The 14,958-nt window shown below is 39.5% G+C and overlaps 3 protein-coding genes and 1 pseudogene across 4 annotated transcripts in view; all 4 read right to left on the reverse strand.

Moving 5' to 3' along the window:
- The window catches only part of LOC310830553 (olfactory receptor 2AP1-like), a gene marked incomplete at both ends in the record, with an annotated part of 456,446 nt that overhangs the window by 17,139 nt on the left and 424,349 nt on the right, over positions 1-14,958 (reverse strand). The gene's annotated exons all lie outside the window — the stretch shown is intronic.
- Positions 1,562-2,506, reverse strand: LOC310830846 (olfactory receptor 2AP1-like; the record flags this gene model as incomplete). The annotated part of the gene is made up of 1 exon (XM_083710683.1): positions 1,562-2,506. The coding sequence occupies one exon, from the start codon at positions 2,504-2,506 to the stop codon at positions 1,562-1,564; it is 945 nt and encodes a 314-aa protein (XP_083566809.1).
- On the reverse strand, positions 8,228-9,172 carry LOC310830847 (putative olfactory receptor 2W6 pseudogene; annotated as a pseudogene). Its single transcript has one exon. The product of its transcript is annotated as a putative olfactory receptor 2W6 pseudogene (transcript).
- LOC310830848 (olfactory receptor 2AP1-like) lies at positions 13,734-14,747 on the reverse strand (the record flags this gene model as incomplete). The annotated part of the gene is made up of 1 exon (XM_083710684.1): positions 13,734-14,747. One exon carries the CDS (start codon positions 14,745-14,747, stop codon positions 13,734-13,736), a length of 1,014 nt encoding a protein of 337 aa, XP_083566810.1.

Here is a 14,958-nt window from a genome sequence, read left to right on the forward strand (position 1 = left end):
TAAGTACCTCTATCCCAGATGAATGAAGAATGGAAGTTTACGGAAAGTCCAATTTCTATTATTCGTTGCTCCTGGAAGAAAGCTTGACCTTTTCCATTCTTTTCCAGTATTCATGATACTTGGCCTACATTTTCTTAGTTCCTTGTGTAATTTCTTTATCTGATGGTTTCACATTTCTCGTTTCATCAACAAGATGAAGTCTCCCCTTGACTGTTATTTATTCTTGGGGAAAATAGGTGGCCTTGTGATAATTTATTAGCAGTGGTTTCAGAGAGATTGCCAATTATTAGTTATGAACTCCAGTGAGAGTTCAGGCAAACAAAATGAACTTAGACTGAAATAACATGGGGATGTTGCATTATTAAAGGAAATCCCTGAAGATGGTCCTTTGGACCAATTCACATAATGTGGGTACACTACTTCATCTCACCATTTGATTGGGGATTCCGAGCTGAATTGGTACACTAATTTCATTCTAAAACACTGTTTCAGTGGGGATTCTGTCAGATTCTATAATGACCACATCAGTATATTTTGAGTATAGACATGTTCTTAAAAAGTTTAAGGTTGGAAAATTTTCAACTTCTCTGCCATTTTGTTCAAACTTCATGTGTATTAAGAAGGGAAAAACAAAAAATGAAGATAGAAAAAGAAACAATTGGATTGAAATTGAAAATCAAGTTTTGTACAGGGAAAGGAATAGGAATTTGTGTTTTGGACATCCTGCAAACCAGGAATGGGGAACCTGTGGATACCAGATGTTGATGGACTTCAACTTGGAGCTGCCCCATCAGCATGGTCAGTGGTCATGGATTATGGGAGTTGGAGTCCAACAACACCAAGAAAACCACAGGTTCTTTATCCTTCCTGTATACCACCCTTGATTTAGATATTTATACTGTGGCATTGTACTATTTTTTCTGTTTGCTATACATCAATACAAGAAGTGCTACGGAGGACATTGTATAACCACGCAATTTAAAAAATCACTCATAATTTTTATTTTTGCATGCATTCAGTTTTATTTATAATCACGGAGAAAACTGCCAATCTTGATTCTACTAAGGCAGGGTTCCTCAACCTCGGCTCTCCAGATGTTTTTGGCCTACAACTCCCATGATCCCAAGCTAGCAGGACCAGTGTTCAGGGATGATGGGAATTGTAGTCTGAAAACATCTGGAGGGCCGAGGTTGAGGAAGCTTGTACTAAGGTCACATACCAGCATGCACTTGTAGATGTGCATATGCTCAGGCTCCACATACAAGCCTCGCTGAAAATGTGCATATGCCCATGCCCAACTACTAAGTTCTGGATCCTCCTACCCCTGAGGTTTGTCCTCCTGATATTACTGCCTGTTCACCTGCCATCTCTGAGTGAGTAGTGAGAGATCATGGAGAAGGACAGTAACCTTCACAAGCATTATCCCCTCTCCCTGACATGGGAAGAGGAAGAATTCTTGAAAGGAACCATAATAAGAACTTCTTATTCAAATAGCCTGGAAGCCATGTTGGTTAGCCAAATCTTTGGATAACTATTTAGCTGAATAATTCCCTTTGGAACCCTAATTCACAAAATGGCATTCTAAAATCTTCCCAGTGGCCTTCCTGAAAGATTCCTTGACATCCTTGTTTCTCAGGCTATATACAAGTGGGTTAATTAAAGGCGGAAGGACTGTATAAAAAAGAGAAAATATTTTGCTAAGGTCTCTCATTGCTTCAGTTTTTGGTATCACATATACAATGATTAATGCCCCATAGAACATGGAAACAACAATCACATGAGAAGAACAGGTGGAAAAGGCCTTCTGCTTCCCAGTGGTGGATGGGATTTTTAAAATGGCAGCAACGATAAATATGTAGGAGATAAGGGTACAAAGAAACGGAGGAAAACTGAACACAAAAGCAAGGATTAGAATGACATATTTCACAAGGCTGGTGTCACTGCATGAGATTTTAACCAATGAAAGAGATTCACAAAAGAAATGATCAATTTCATTGGAACCACAGTACTGTAGTTGCCGCATTAAGACCAAGCATATGGTGAGCAACACAATGCTGTTGATCCAAGAGCAACAGGCCAGCTGGATACACAGCTTACCATTCATAAGAGTTGCATAATAGAGGGGTTTGCATATAGCTAAGAAGCGATCATAAGACATTACAGAGAGTAGATAACATTCTGTGCCAATCAGGAAAGAAACAAAAAAAAATTGTATGTGACATCCTTTAACAGAGATGGCTTTGTCTCCTGTCAGGAGACTGGTCAGCATCTTGGGCAGGGTTGTTGAGCTGTAGACTGCTTCCAAAAAAGACAGATTCCCCAGGAAGAAGTACATAGGTGTGTGCAGGTGATGATCAGTCACTATGAGAAAGACCATGAGGATATTGAAAGCAATTGTCAAAATGTAGATCCCCAGAAACACAAGGAATAGAAGAATGTGCACATGAGGGAGATCCCCAAATCCCAGAAGGATGAACTCTGTGATTTCACTCAGGTTTCTCTGCATTGTGGTTGTCATCAAATGGTACATTCTGAAAGATAATTGGAAAGTAATATGAAAATGATAGCCGTTATACAATAGTTAAGTACCACTGAGTGAAGTAATGGAAGGGAGAAATATTCCATCAACCAAATCTCTAAAAAAAAATACACATCATCTGGGATGATAGGTGAACTAATGCCAGTGTACTGGAAGAAGCAAAGGTCACCAGTGTTAAAGTAATGATTCTTCAACATCAACTTTGTTAGACTGGTCATGTTTTGGGGATGCCTGATTTTCATCTTTCAAAGCAACTACTCTACTCTGATCTTAGAATGTTAACCATAATGCTGGTGGTCCAAAAAAGAGGTTGAAAGACTCTCTCAGGGCAAATTTTTAAAAATGTAGTATAAACATTGACAACTGAGAAGCACTGGCCTGCTAGCGCTCCAATTGGAGAACAACCTTTACCAAAGGTGTCATGTGTTTCAAAGACGTTCAAACTCAGGACAAAAGGGAGAAACTGGCTAAGAGGAAGGCACTCTTGGCAAACTCTCACCATTATCAACTCCCACCTGGAAACTTATGTCCCCACTGTGGAAGGACATGTGGATCCAGAATTGTCCTCCACAGTCACTTACAAACTCACTTTTAAAACTGTCTATGGAAACAATCCTACTCAGCTACGAGTGATCACCAAAGAAGAAGAAGAAGAAGAAGAAGAAGAAGAAGAAGAAGAAGAAGAAGAAGGAAGGAAGGGAGACAAATATAACCTAGTTGATTGTTAAAACAGGCCACAACTTTACTGAGAAAACACAAGTAACACTGGTGCCTGACCAGTAAAAGGGACACAGCATCACAAGTTTCCTCTCATTATATCATAATGTTAATTTTTTGCTTTTATTTGAATGACTGCACTTTGAACAAGAAGGCAGCATACTAAATTTAGTAGGGGTACTCAGTGGTAAAATAGAGCAACCAGAGGCTAGCAGGCCGCTTGATACAATCTTGATTTAATTTTGATGCAATGCTTTGTACAATTGAACAATGGAGGAAAAATATGGGAAATCTAGGAATGTTGGAGGATCATCCTTATCCACATTTCCTGAACTAATACTGTACATGGATCAGGACATACATAATTCTTTGGATTTCATATTTTTCTGAATTGTACAATATCATTTTCAGCTATGAAAATGAAGTGTTAAAAGTACGTGAAGGCATTAAAATTGTTATTTCCAGATAACATGTATTTAAAAATGCATACATACATTGTACAGTAATATGTTTTAAATATATTTCATTTTTATTGTAAAAGAGGGTGGGGACTATGAAGGACTATACAGAAATAATCAACTTTGAAAATAAGACCATAGCATAAGGAACTCCAAAATCCTAAGAGAGAATCAGGTGAGAGGAAAAAAATCAAAAGTATCATTAACTTAAATATAATTTGGTGGTCTTATGAGTTTGGCTGTCTTGATGTTTGATATTGGTTTCATCTGGAAAAATTGATAGAGAAATGCACTTTAGTCAATTTGGGGGTTATAGAGCTTTGTATATTGAGCAATGGCAGATAAGCATTGAGATGGAATATGCAGAAATTGGCAGAAATAAGGAGCCTGGGAGACTTGAGTTCTGAGCTGGCTGATGGATTTAGTTTTTCTACTTGGGAACCTATTGTAGGAATAACTGTTGTTGCTGTCTTGGATATTTTGCTTGTATATATACAACTAAACCAGCCTTTCTCAACCTGTTGGTCCTCAGATGTTGTTGAACTACCACTCCCATCACCCCTAGCTAGCAAGTCTGGAGCTCAGGGATGATGGGAGTTGTAGTCCAACAACATCTGGAGACCCACAGGCTGAAAACCACTGAACTAAACAGAAGCTGCACTTGACCATGGGCTGGTTCCAGATTAAGAGAATTGCATTTAGTGCCCATGACTAAATTAACCTGTGGATTTCAGTGGGACCTAAGAGCCAACCCCAGACGTCATCAGTGGTCTCTCAACCAAAGAAAATAGTGAACATTCCGTGCAGCCTCATATTTCTTACTATTATATTATGAAAATGATTTATAGGTGGTACATGACCCCAGTCAAGCTTGCAAAAATCTATCACTTGCCCGATAATAAATATTGGAAATGTAAAGAGACTGAAGGTACATTCTTTCACCTTTGGTGGACGTGCCCAAGGATTAAGGCTTTCTGGGAGATGATTTACAATGAAATGAAAAAAGGTATTTAAGTATACCTTCCTGAAGAAACCAGAGGCCTTTCTCCTGGGCATGGTCGGCCAATTGGTGCCAAAGAAGGATAGGACTTGCTTTCTGTATTCGACAACAGCAGCAAGAACACTCATCGCAAAATATTGGAAGACACAAGATCTACCCACTCTGGAAAAATGGCAGATGAAGATGATCGACTATATGGGACTGGCAGAAATGACAGGCAGCATCCGAGACCAGGGAAAAGAGTCGGCGGAAGAAGATTGGAAGAAGTTTAAAGACTACTTGCAGAAACACTGTAAAATTAAGGAATGCTAGAATGATGTTGGACAGTAATTAAGTGGTTTTCAGCTGTAATGCTTAAGAAATAGAAAATAAGGTTCTGAAATAAGTAAAAGACCCAATGATGAAGATTTGCTGATCAAACAATTTGAACTGGAATATAAGAAAAGGTGGTATGAGGAGGTCTGGAAAGTAAGTTAAAAGAAAATAAGTAAATGGAATTTATTTGTGTTTTTTAAAATTGTTTTTATTTTTTTATTTTTATTTTTTCTTTTCTTTTTGTTATAATGTATTAATTTTGAAAACTTTAATAAATATCTCATATTTCTTACTATTGAATAAAGTGAGGAATTGAGAACCACACATTAATTGCAAAATACCTTTATCATGAAGGAATGAGGAGCTGAAGTTTGTATTGAGTGCAATTTCTGAGATGCTGGTCTTAGGAGCAAGTTTTCTTCTATCCCCATCTTCACAGACTTGATTGGAAGTTTATTTCTACATAGCTGCTTTATTTATTTTAGCATCCCATGGCATGTTTCTCCTCTCAGGCATTATCAGAAAGAAGCAGTCTCTAGCTGGTTGTTATATATTATTAGAAATCAAAGGTAAAAATACTGAGAGATAGGGACTAATTGTCAGAGAGGGAACATTAGCTTGAAATCTAGACCAAACTCACATGGGGATCTTGCATCCCTAGTGTCAGATGTGGGGCACTTTAGGGACTTCCATTCTTAGAAATGTTCTTTAATGAATATTCAGATTTTATCAAGGGAAACAAAGCCCTAACTATTTTCCTTCTGCAGATGTTGATTTGGTCACTTAAAAAGTAAGACTATTTGAGTGGGATTGGTGTTACTTTATTTTTTTGAGTTGGCCTTGTGTGGAATGTATTGAAGTACCTTGGGGGGGGCAGGGGGCAGTCAGGTGGGGGGGACTCCCTGATCCTGAATGGGGTAACTGTTCCCCTGAAGGACCAGGTGTACAGCCTGGGAGTCATTTTGGATTCACAGCTGTCCATGGAGGTGCAGGTCAATTCTGTGTCCAGGGCAGCTGTCTACCAGCTCCAACTGATTCACAGGATGAGACCCTACCTACCCGCATACTGTCTCATCAAAGTGGTATATTCTCTAGTTATCTCCCCCTTGGACTACTGCAATGTGCTCTACATGGGGCTACCTTTGAAGGTGACCCAGAAGCTACAACTAATCCAGAATGCTGCAACTAGACTGGTGACTGGGAGTGGCCACTGAAACAATATAATACTGTTCCTGAAAGACCTACATTGGCTCTCAGTACATTTTCGAGCACAATTCAAAGTGTTAGCACTTTTAAAGCCCTAAGGGGCCTTGGCCCAGTATACGTGAAGGGGCATCTCCACCCCCATCATTCAGCCCGGACAATGAGGTCCAGCTGCAAGGGCCTTCTTGCAGTTCCCTCACTGTGAGAAGTGAGGTTACAGGGAACCAGGCCAAGGACCTTCTGGGTAGTGGCTCCTGCCCTGTGGAACGCCCTCCCCTCAGATGTCATGGAAATAAAAAACTATATGGTTCTTAGAAGACATCTGAAGGAAACTCTGTACAAGGAATTCTTTTAATGGAATAATAATAATAATTTATTATTTATACCCTGTCCATTTAGCTGGGTTTCACCAGCAACTCTGGGTGGCTCCCAATAGAATATTAAAAACACGATAAAACATCAAACATTAAAAACTTCCCTAATGTCTAATGTTTTATGTGCTGTAAGCTGCCAAGACTGGCTGAGGAAACCCAGCAGATGGGTAGGGTATAAATAATAAAATTCTTATTCTTATGTTTGTGGACAAATGCTGGCTTCCTCAGTCAGAAAGCGAGATGAGTGCCAAAACCCCATAGCCACATTTGATTAGACTTAACTGTTCAGGGGTCCTTTACTTTAGTTTTTTTAAAAGCTTTTTTACTCATGCAATTAGGAATCCTGAAATTTATGCTGTTGGGACTCCTAATCATGTGAAAGGACTCCTATGCACATACAGTTGCACATTTGCAGATTCATTGTAGGCCTCCAATTGAAGTCACATGATATGGTCTCCCCCTCTCCAGAATGATATTGATACAAAAATGGGCTACTGACTGTAGTTTCTTACAGCAGATGACAATTGTGAAACAAATGAGAAGGAAATGATCTTATAATGTAAATAAGGCAAATGGAATTGAAAATGGTATTTGAAAGTGGGAGGAGGTCATTGATCAACTTTTATAACTTATTCAAATAACTTTTATTGCTGGAAAATGAAACAAAAGTTTGTGCAATGGAGAACAGAATGTAAACTTTATTAGAACCCCCTCCCCCAAGTTCCTGCATGATCCTGTTCCTAAGGGGCACACAGAAGTCTGAGATATGCCTCTGAAATCAGTCTGCACATCCTATAGACAGATGATATCTGCGGGCGGAAAATGGTGAGAGTAAGAGAGACTGGATATTTTTCAGTCTTCGGTATTTTTAAAATGCTTAATCAGAAATGTTTTGGGAAATGAAAGGAATTTCACCTCTTTTAGAAAAATTATTTTATATTATTATTTTCTTCTTCATTTGAACGGTTGGGTGTGTAAGAACCACCAAACCCATGCATGTTTCTATCTCTTTCTTGATTTTATATTGTTTCATTAAGAAATTTCAGCTATGTTGATGACAGGAAAATTCCCTTAGAGTACAATTCATGATTGGAGGCTCCTTTCATGAACAGATTGGTGTTCATGGAACAGTACATATGACAAAGTGAGAGTGGCAATTTCAGCTCTGTTTCGCAGGTCACAAATCAGCCTCTAATGTCACATACCAGCATGCAAAAGTAACACATATGCACATACTCTTGTAGATGTGCATATTCTCAAGCGCCACATACAAACTTCATTGCAAATGTGCAATGCCCTACTGCCAATCTCTGTATCCTCCTGGCCCTGCAGTTTGTCCTCCTGCTATTGCTGTCTGCTCACTTGCCATCTATGAGTGAGTAATGAGAGAGCATAGAAAAGGACAGTAACCTTCACAAGCATTACCCCCTCTCTTTAAAAGTTGTGATGCCTGTTGGTCCCAGAGGAAGAAGCAATCCAATGGGTAGTGAAAACAGTTGCATAGGAAGAGGATGATTTTTTGAAAGGAACCTCAGTAGGAACGTCTTTCCCAAATACCCATAAAGCCTGGAACCGATGTTGCTTGGCAAAAGGCTTTGGATAACTATTTAGCTTTGAACCCCTAATTCAGAAAATGGCCTTCTAAAATCTTCCCAGTGGCCTTCCTGAAAGATTCCTTCACATCCTTGTTTCTCAGGCTATATACAAGGGGGTTAACTAAAGGCGGAAGGACTGTGTAAAAAAGAGAAAATATTTTGTTAAGGTCTCTCATTGCTTCAGTTTTTGGTGTCACATATACAATGATTAATGCCCCATAGAACAGCGAAACAACAATCACATGAGAAGAACAAGTAGAAAAGGCTTTCTGCCTTCCAGTGGTGGATGGGATTTTTAAAATGGAATCAATAATATATATGTAGGAGATCAGGGTCAAAAGAAAAGGGGGGAAACTGAACACAAAAGTCAGGATTACACTGGCATACTTCACAAGGCTGGTATCACTGCATGAGATATTGACCAATGCAAGAGAGTCACAAAAGAAATGATCCATTTCATTGGAATTACAATACTTTAGTTGCAACACCAAGATCAAATATATAGAAGTAAACAAAATGCTATTAATCCAGGAGGCACTGGCCAGCTGGATACACAGCTTACCATTCATAAGAGTTGCATAATAGAGGGGTTTGCATATAGCCAAGAAACGGTCATAAGACATCACAGAGAGCAGATAACATTCTGTGCCAATCAGGAGATCAAAGAAATATAATTGTATATGACATCCTTTAAAAGAGATGGTTTTGTCCTCTGTCAATATACTGGTTAGCATCCTGGGCAGTGTGGTTGAGCTGTAGACTGTCTCCAGAAAAGACAAATTCCCCAAGAAGAAGTACATGGGTGTGTGCAAGTGATGGTCGGTCACTATAAGAATAACTGTGAGAATATTGAAAGTCATTGTCAATATGTAGATCACCAGAAACACAAGGAACAGGAAGATCTGTAGATGAGGGAGTTCCCCGAATCCCAGAAGAATAAACTCAGTAATTTCACTCTGGTTTTCCTGCATTATGGTTGTCATCAAACGTGAATAACAAAGTTATATCATATCCTGAAAGACAACTGAAACATAAGATAAGTAAAATGTATTTGTAGTCATGAATTTTACAGGTACCACTGAGGGAAAACGTGGAGAAAGCGCAGTATGACTTAGGGATGTTTTGCAGGCTATAACCTTTCTGAAAGCTCACAATGCTAAAATGCCTGTGGAGTGAACAAAAGTTGCTCAAAAGCATACCAGCATGAATAGATAAATAGGCACCACTGTGGCAGGAAGGTAAATTGTGTATCTGTGTGCTCTGGCTTCTGTCACAGTGTTCCATTGTGCCAGAAGCAGTTTAGTCATGCTGGCCATATGACCCAGAAAAGCTGTCTGTGGGCAAATGCTGGCTTTCTCAGTCTGAAAGCGGAGATGAGCACCACACCCCACAGTCAGATTTGACTGGACTTAACCGTCCAGGGGTCCTTTACCTTACTGCACTCCAGCCTAATCGGGACATGTTGCATTTAGCAGGAATACTTATTGGTATACTGGTAAAATACTCATAGAGGCTTGCAGGCAACTTGATATAATCATGATGGAGAGGGAGGAAAATTGTGAAATCTATACATATAGGGGAAACAACCTTATTCACAGTTCCTGGACTAAAAGAGGGACCAGGACATAAGTATACTGTGGAGTTCAAATTTACAGAATTTTGTAATACAGAAAATAAAGGAATGTACCAAACTGCATTAAAATATCTATTCTATAGAATACGTGTAGAAATGCATACATTAAAAATATCTATTTCAGTTTATCTTGTGAGGTATATGTATTTAATTGCAAATTTTCATACAGTATTCTTTTATTAAACACAAATGAATGTGATATTGACATATAGTATCACAGGAATAGCCATTCTTATTTTTGCTTTCAGTGCTCTAATGGTATATATGTAACTAAACCAATGGTCATATTAGGAATGGGGGGGGGGGATCAATTCAGTTCACATTGAAAGGCAAGCATACACAATTTGTAGTTTCTGAAACAATGCATGGACCAAAACACAGCCATCCATTGAAATTTGCACTTCTCTGGATCTTGCAATAATACAGTTCTCCAGCCAAGTCATATTTCTAAAAATGCATATACTAGGGGAAAGTGTTCATATAAAACCATATATTCATGAAACAACAAGCAAAAATGTGTTCCATTAGGGGGAACTGATTTGTAAAAAGAAGTATCTTAGGCAAATTTGCATACAAATATATGCATATTTTGAGATATTTGTACTAAAATCCGAGTGAACTTTTATGAGGACTTTTAAAAAAATTCAGAAACCAGTGTGGGAATTTGGAAAACTGACCTTCAAAGTGGGAAAACGGCAACTTGAGAGAAGCCAAAATTCACAGATTTGCTCATCCCAAATTCCAACTGGCTGTTGGTTAGATCCAGATTAAGTGAATTGAATTCAGTTCCCATTGAAAACTATGGGTCTTATTAAGCCATGATAAGTTTGACCGATTGATTTCAGTGGAGGAGTCTACCCCAAAAGCCTCCAAATCTTTCTCAAGCAAAGAAAATGAAAGCATTCGGTGCTGTCACAGCTTTGTTACTCAAAGCAAGCAGTTCATAAACACACATTTATCACGGCGCTTCAGTTCCTGCAAATAACTTGCACTGAATGTCATTACCTCTCTCATGAATGAAGTTTCTTGTAAGCTCAATTTCGAGCAGCTTTTGGTCTTGGGAGCAAGATGTGCACTGTGTCTTCCATAAGCATCTCAATAGACAAAGCTTGCCTTCCCATAATTTCTGAATTCTGTTTAGTCTGCTATGGCTTGTTTCACATCTTAGGCTTTATATATATATAAAGAGAGATAGTTTCTGTTTGGTTATTATTTATTATTAAGCATAAAAGGTAAATATCTTGAGAGATGCAATAATAATCTGAGAGGGAATGTAGGTTTCAAAGCTAGACTGAAGCCACACGGGGATACTGCAGGCCCATAGTCACAGAAGTAGGACACTGTGGGGATTTCCCTCATTCGGAAATATTCCCACTCCTTTCCTGAATGTTCAGAGTAATTCTTCTTTTAAGCACTACCTCTTTTACTTTTACTTAATTATAAGGAGCAGGGACCAGCGCCTGTCAACCTAGCAGTTCGAAAGCACCTCCGGGTGCAAGTAGATAAATAGGGACCGCTTACCAGCGGGAAGGTAAACGGCGTTTCCGTGTGCGGCTCTGGCTCGCCAGAGCAGCGATGTCACGCTGGCCATGTGACCCGGAAGTGTCTCCGGACAGTGCTGGCCCCTGGCCTCTTAAGTGAGATGGGCGCACAACCCCAGAGTCTGTCAAGACTGGCCCGTACGGGCAGGGGTACCTTTACCTTTACCTTTTAAGGAGCAGGGAAGGCATTTGGGCAATATACAGCTTAAGGCCTCATTGAAAAGTAAGGCAATAGATGTGGTATTGACTTATTATTGTGGGTATGTGCTTTTCGTTTCATTAGACCTTTCGGCAGTGCAGTGCATCCTACTTTTTATGTTTTATTTTTTACCCACATACTGGGTAAAAGGATTTTTTGACATGCCTAGAGTGCAATGAACTGTGGTCATTGATCCAGACCAACTTGTAGCTGAAACCGGGAACAATATGTGAACCAACACAAAGCCATCCTTTTAAATTCACTCTTCTATGTTGGAATGTGTTGATGGTGTGTGGAAGGGCTAGGTGTGGCCATCGCCAGCCCTTCAAATTTGGGTATTCCGTTAAAGGAATCCAGCGGTCGTGGATCCTGTCCGATGCCCTGTGTGGCGGGGGGCCATGGCACGACCCTCAGTGACATCAGGGGAGAGCTTATAGTTGTATTAGCATCAACAGGCTCCACCTTCTGGTGAATAAACCCCTTTTGGGCTCACCCCTCTCTGAGCGGGTGGAGTCAATCTGTCGTTGTCCAATGCCTAAGCCAATACCTTCTCACTTGCTGTAATCAATAAAGTTGTGGCCTTTTCTTGCCCGTTAAACTTATACTCTGTGTCTATGTGTCTTCATTCCACAAAGCGGGGATCGGGTCCTCGAACCACAATATGTGAACCAACACAAAGCCATCCTTTTAAATTCACTCTTCTATGAATTTTGCAATGCAGTTCTCCAGCGAATTAATCTGTACAAAACTGCATACACTGAGATAAGGTGCATATTGGGGAAAATAAAATACATAATGCATTATATTAGGAAAAAATGCCTGAAAGAAATCAGTAAATTCGCAAACAGAAATGTGTATCTCTGGAGAAATGTGCATCAAAAGGCTTTCATTAGGATTTATCCCCCCCCCCCCCGAAATTGCTGCAGGTGTGAAGAACTGGATTTAAGATTGGAAATATGAGAAAATAAGAGAAACCAAAACTGGCAGATTCATTTATCTCCATCTACAACAAAACCATGGTAGGGGATAAGGAACCAAGAGAAGTGAAACTGGCAGATCCGTTCATCCCTAGACATCCCTAGGATTTATTTTACTTTATTCATTTATTTCAAAAGATGTACATACTGCTGGATTGCATTAAAATCTCAAAGTGGTTTTCAGCAAGAATGAAAACTAAAATTATCAGTAAAAACAGATAACTATTTAAAGCATTTTTAAAAAGTAAAAGCAGCAGTATACTAAAATCCAAATTAAAATCCACATGCCTGGATACATAGGCCTAAAGAAAAATGTTTTTTGAAGGTGCTAAAAAAAAGTACGGCACTTGCCTTAAGTCAATAGGCAGAGAGTTCAAAAGTGTGCATGAATCTTATGAAGCATTTTTAGCAGGCCCAATTCTACAGACTGATGCAGTTAAGTGGGCATAGATGGAGTAAGGTGATGTCACAGTTCAATTTATCCCAAGCTTTATGTAGCTACACCTTGAAATAGGCCTGGCAGCAAATTGGCAAGCAGTGTAGGTTCTGAGCAGAGGTGCTATATGCTGATAGGGTAGATATTCAGTTGCATTGTAGAGAACTTCTGGGGAAAAAACTCCATCAATGCTTCTCTTCAGATGTAGCACTGAAACCACTGTAACACTATACCTCCAATTACAATTACTCAGAGTCAATTCAGGAGGATACCAACATCTGAAGAGACATCAAGAAGTGCGAGCAAAGTCCCACTCCCCCCATTAACTCTCTGTGCCAATTCCTTAAATATATGTGGCCACAGTGAACAGTTACACTGAAACAGATGCTTGAAATCAGGCATTGGGAAACATGGCCCTCCAGCTATTTTTGGACTACAACTCCCACTATCCCTAGTTAACAGGACCAGTGGTCAGGGATGACGGAAATTTTAGTCCCAAAACATCTGGAGGGCCAGGTTTGCCTATGCCTGCTTGAAACTAACTTTCAAGCAAAAACCTTGAACTTCCATGACTTCCCCCACCCAACTAATTTGTATAATTTCTTGCTCTGACATGATAATGATATGGGTGAGGGTTTATATAGCTAAGGCAGTAATCTAAATTCTGTTTATTTGGGAGTAAGCCTCATTGAATTAAATACAATGGACTTCTGCATAGACATGGTTAAAAATCAGAGTCTGAACAATCAGACATTTATCCTCCACACCCATACACCTTTATTTCTTAGAAGAAATGAGCTATCAGTATTTGGAACCAAGAGGCACAAATTTCCCTTCCAGAATTTTCCAGCAGCCTTTCTCAGAGCCTCTTTGACATCTTTATTTCTCAGGCTATATATGAGGGGGTTAATTAAAGGAGGCAGGACCATGTAAAGCAGTGGAAAGATTTTGTTAAGGTCTCTGATGGTTTCATTTTCTGGTTTGAAATATGCAATGAATATTGACCCATAGAAGATAGAAACAACAATCACGTGAGAAGAACAGGTGGAAAAGGCCTTCTGCTTCCCAGTGGTGGATGGGATTTTTAAAATGGCAGCAACAATAAATATGTAGGAGATAAGGGTCAGAAGAAAAGGAGGAAAACTGAACACAAAAGCAAGGATTAGAATGACATATTTCACAAGGCTGGTGTCACTGCACGAGATTTTAACCAATGAAAGAGATTCACACAAAAAATTATCAATTTCATTGGAACCACAATAATGTAGTTGTGACAATAAGACCAAGCATATGGTGACCAACACAATGCTGTTGATCCAAGAGCAACTGGCCAGCTGGATACAGAGTTTACCATTCATAAGAGTTGCATAATATAGTGGTTTGCATATGGCTAAGAAACGATCATAAGACATCACAGAGAGCAGATAGCTTTCTGTACCAATCAGGAGAGCAACAACAAAAAATTGTATGTGGCATCCTTGAACAGAGATGGTTTTGTCTCCTGTCAGGAGACTGCCTAGCATCTTGGGCAGAGAGGCTGAGCTGTAGACTGCTTCCAAAAAAGACAGATTCCCCAGGAAGAAGTACATGGGTGTGTGCAGGTGATGATCAGTCACTATGAGAAAGACCATGAGGATATTGAAAGCAATTGTCAAAATGTAGATCCCCAGAAACACAAGGAATAGAAAGATGTGGAGATGAGGGAGATCCCCAAATCCCAGAAGGATGAACTCTGTGATTTCACTCAGGTTTTTCTGCATTGTGGTTGTCATCAAATGCTACATTCTGAAAGATAATTGGAATGTGATATGAAAGTGATAGCCGTTATACAATAGTTAAGTACCACTGAGTGAAGAAATGGAAGGGAGAAAGATTCCATCAGCGGTGTATCTGAAAAAAAAATGCACATCACTTGGAAAGACAGGTGAAGTAATGCCAATGTACTGAAGAATCATGAATTGTGCGGGCTGT

This window comes from Podarcis gaigeae, assembly GCF_964106915.1.
Source record: "Podarcis gaigeae genome assembly, chromosome: 13".
Lineage (NCBI taxonomy): Eukaryota > Metazoa > Chordata > Lepidosauria > Squamata > Lacertidae > Podarcis > Podarcis gaigeae.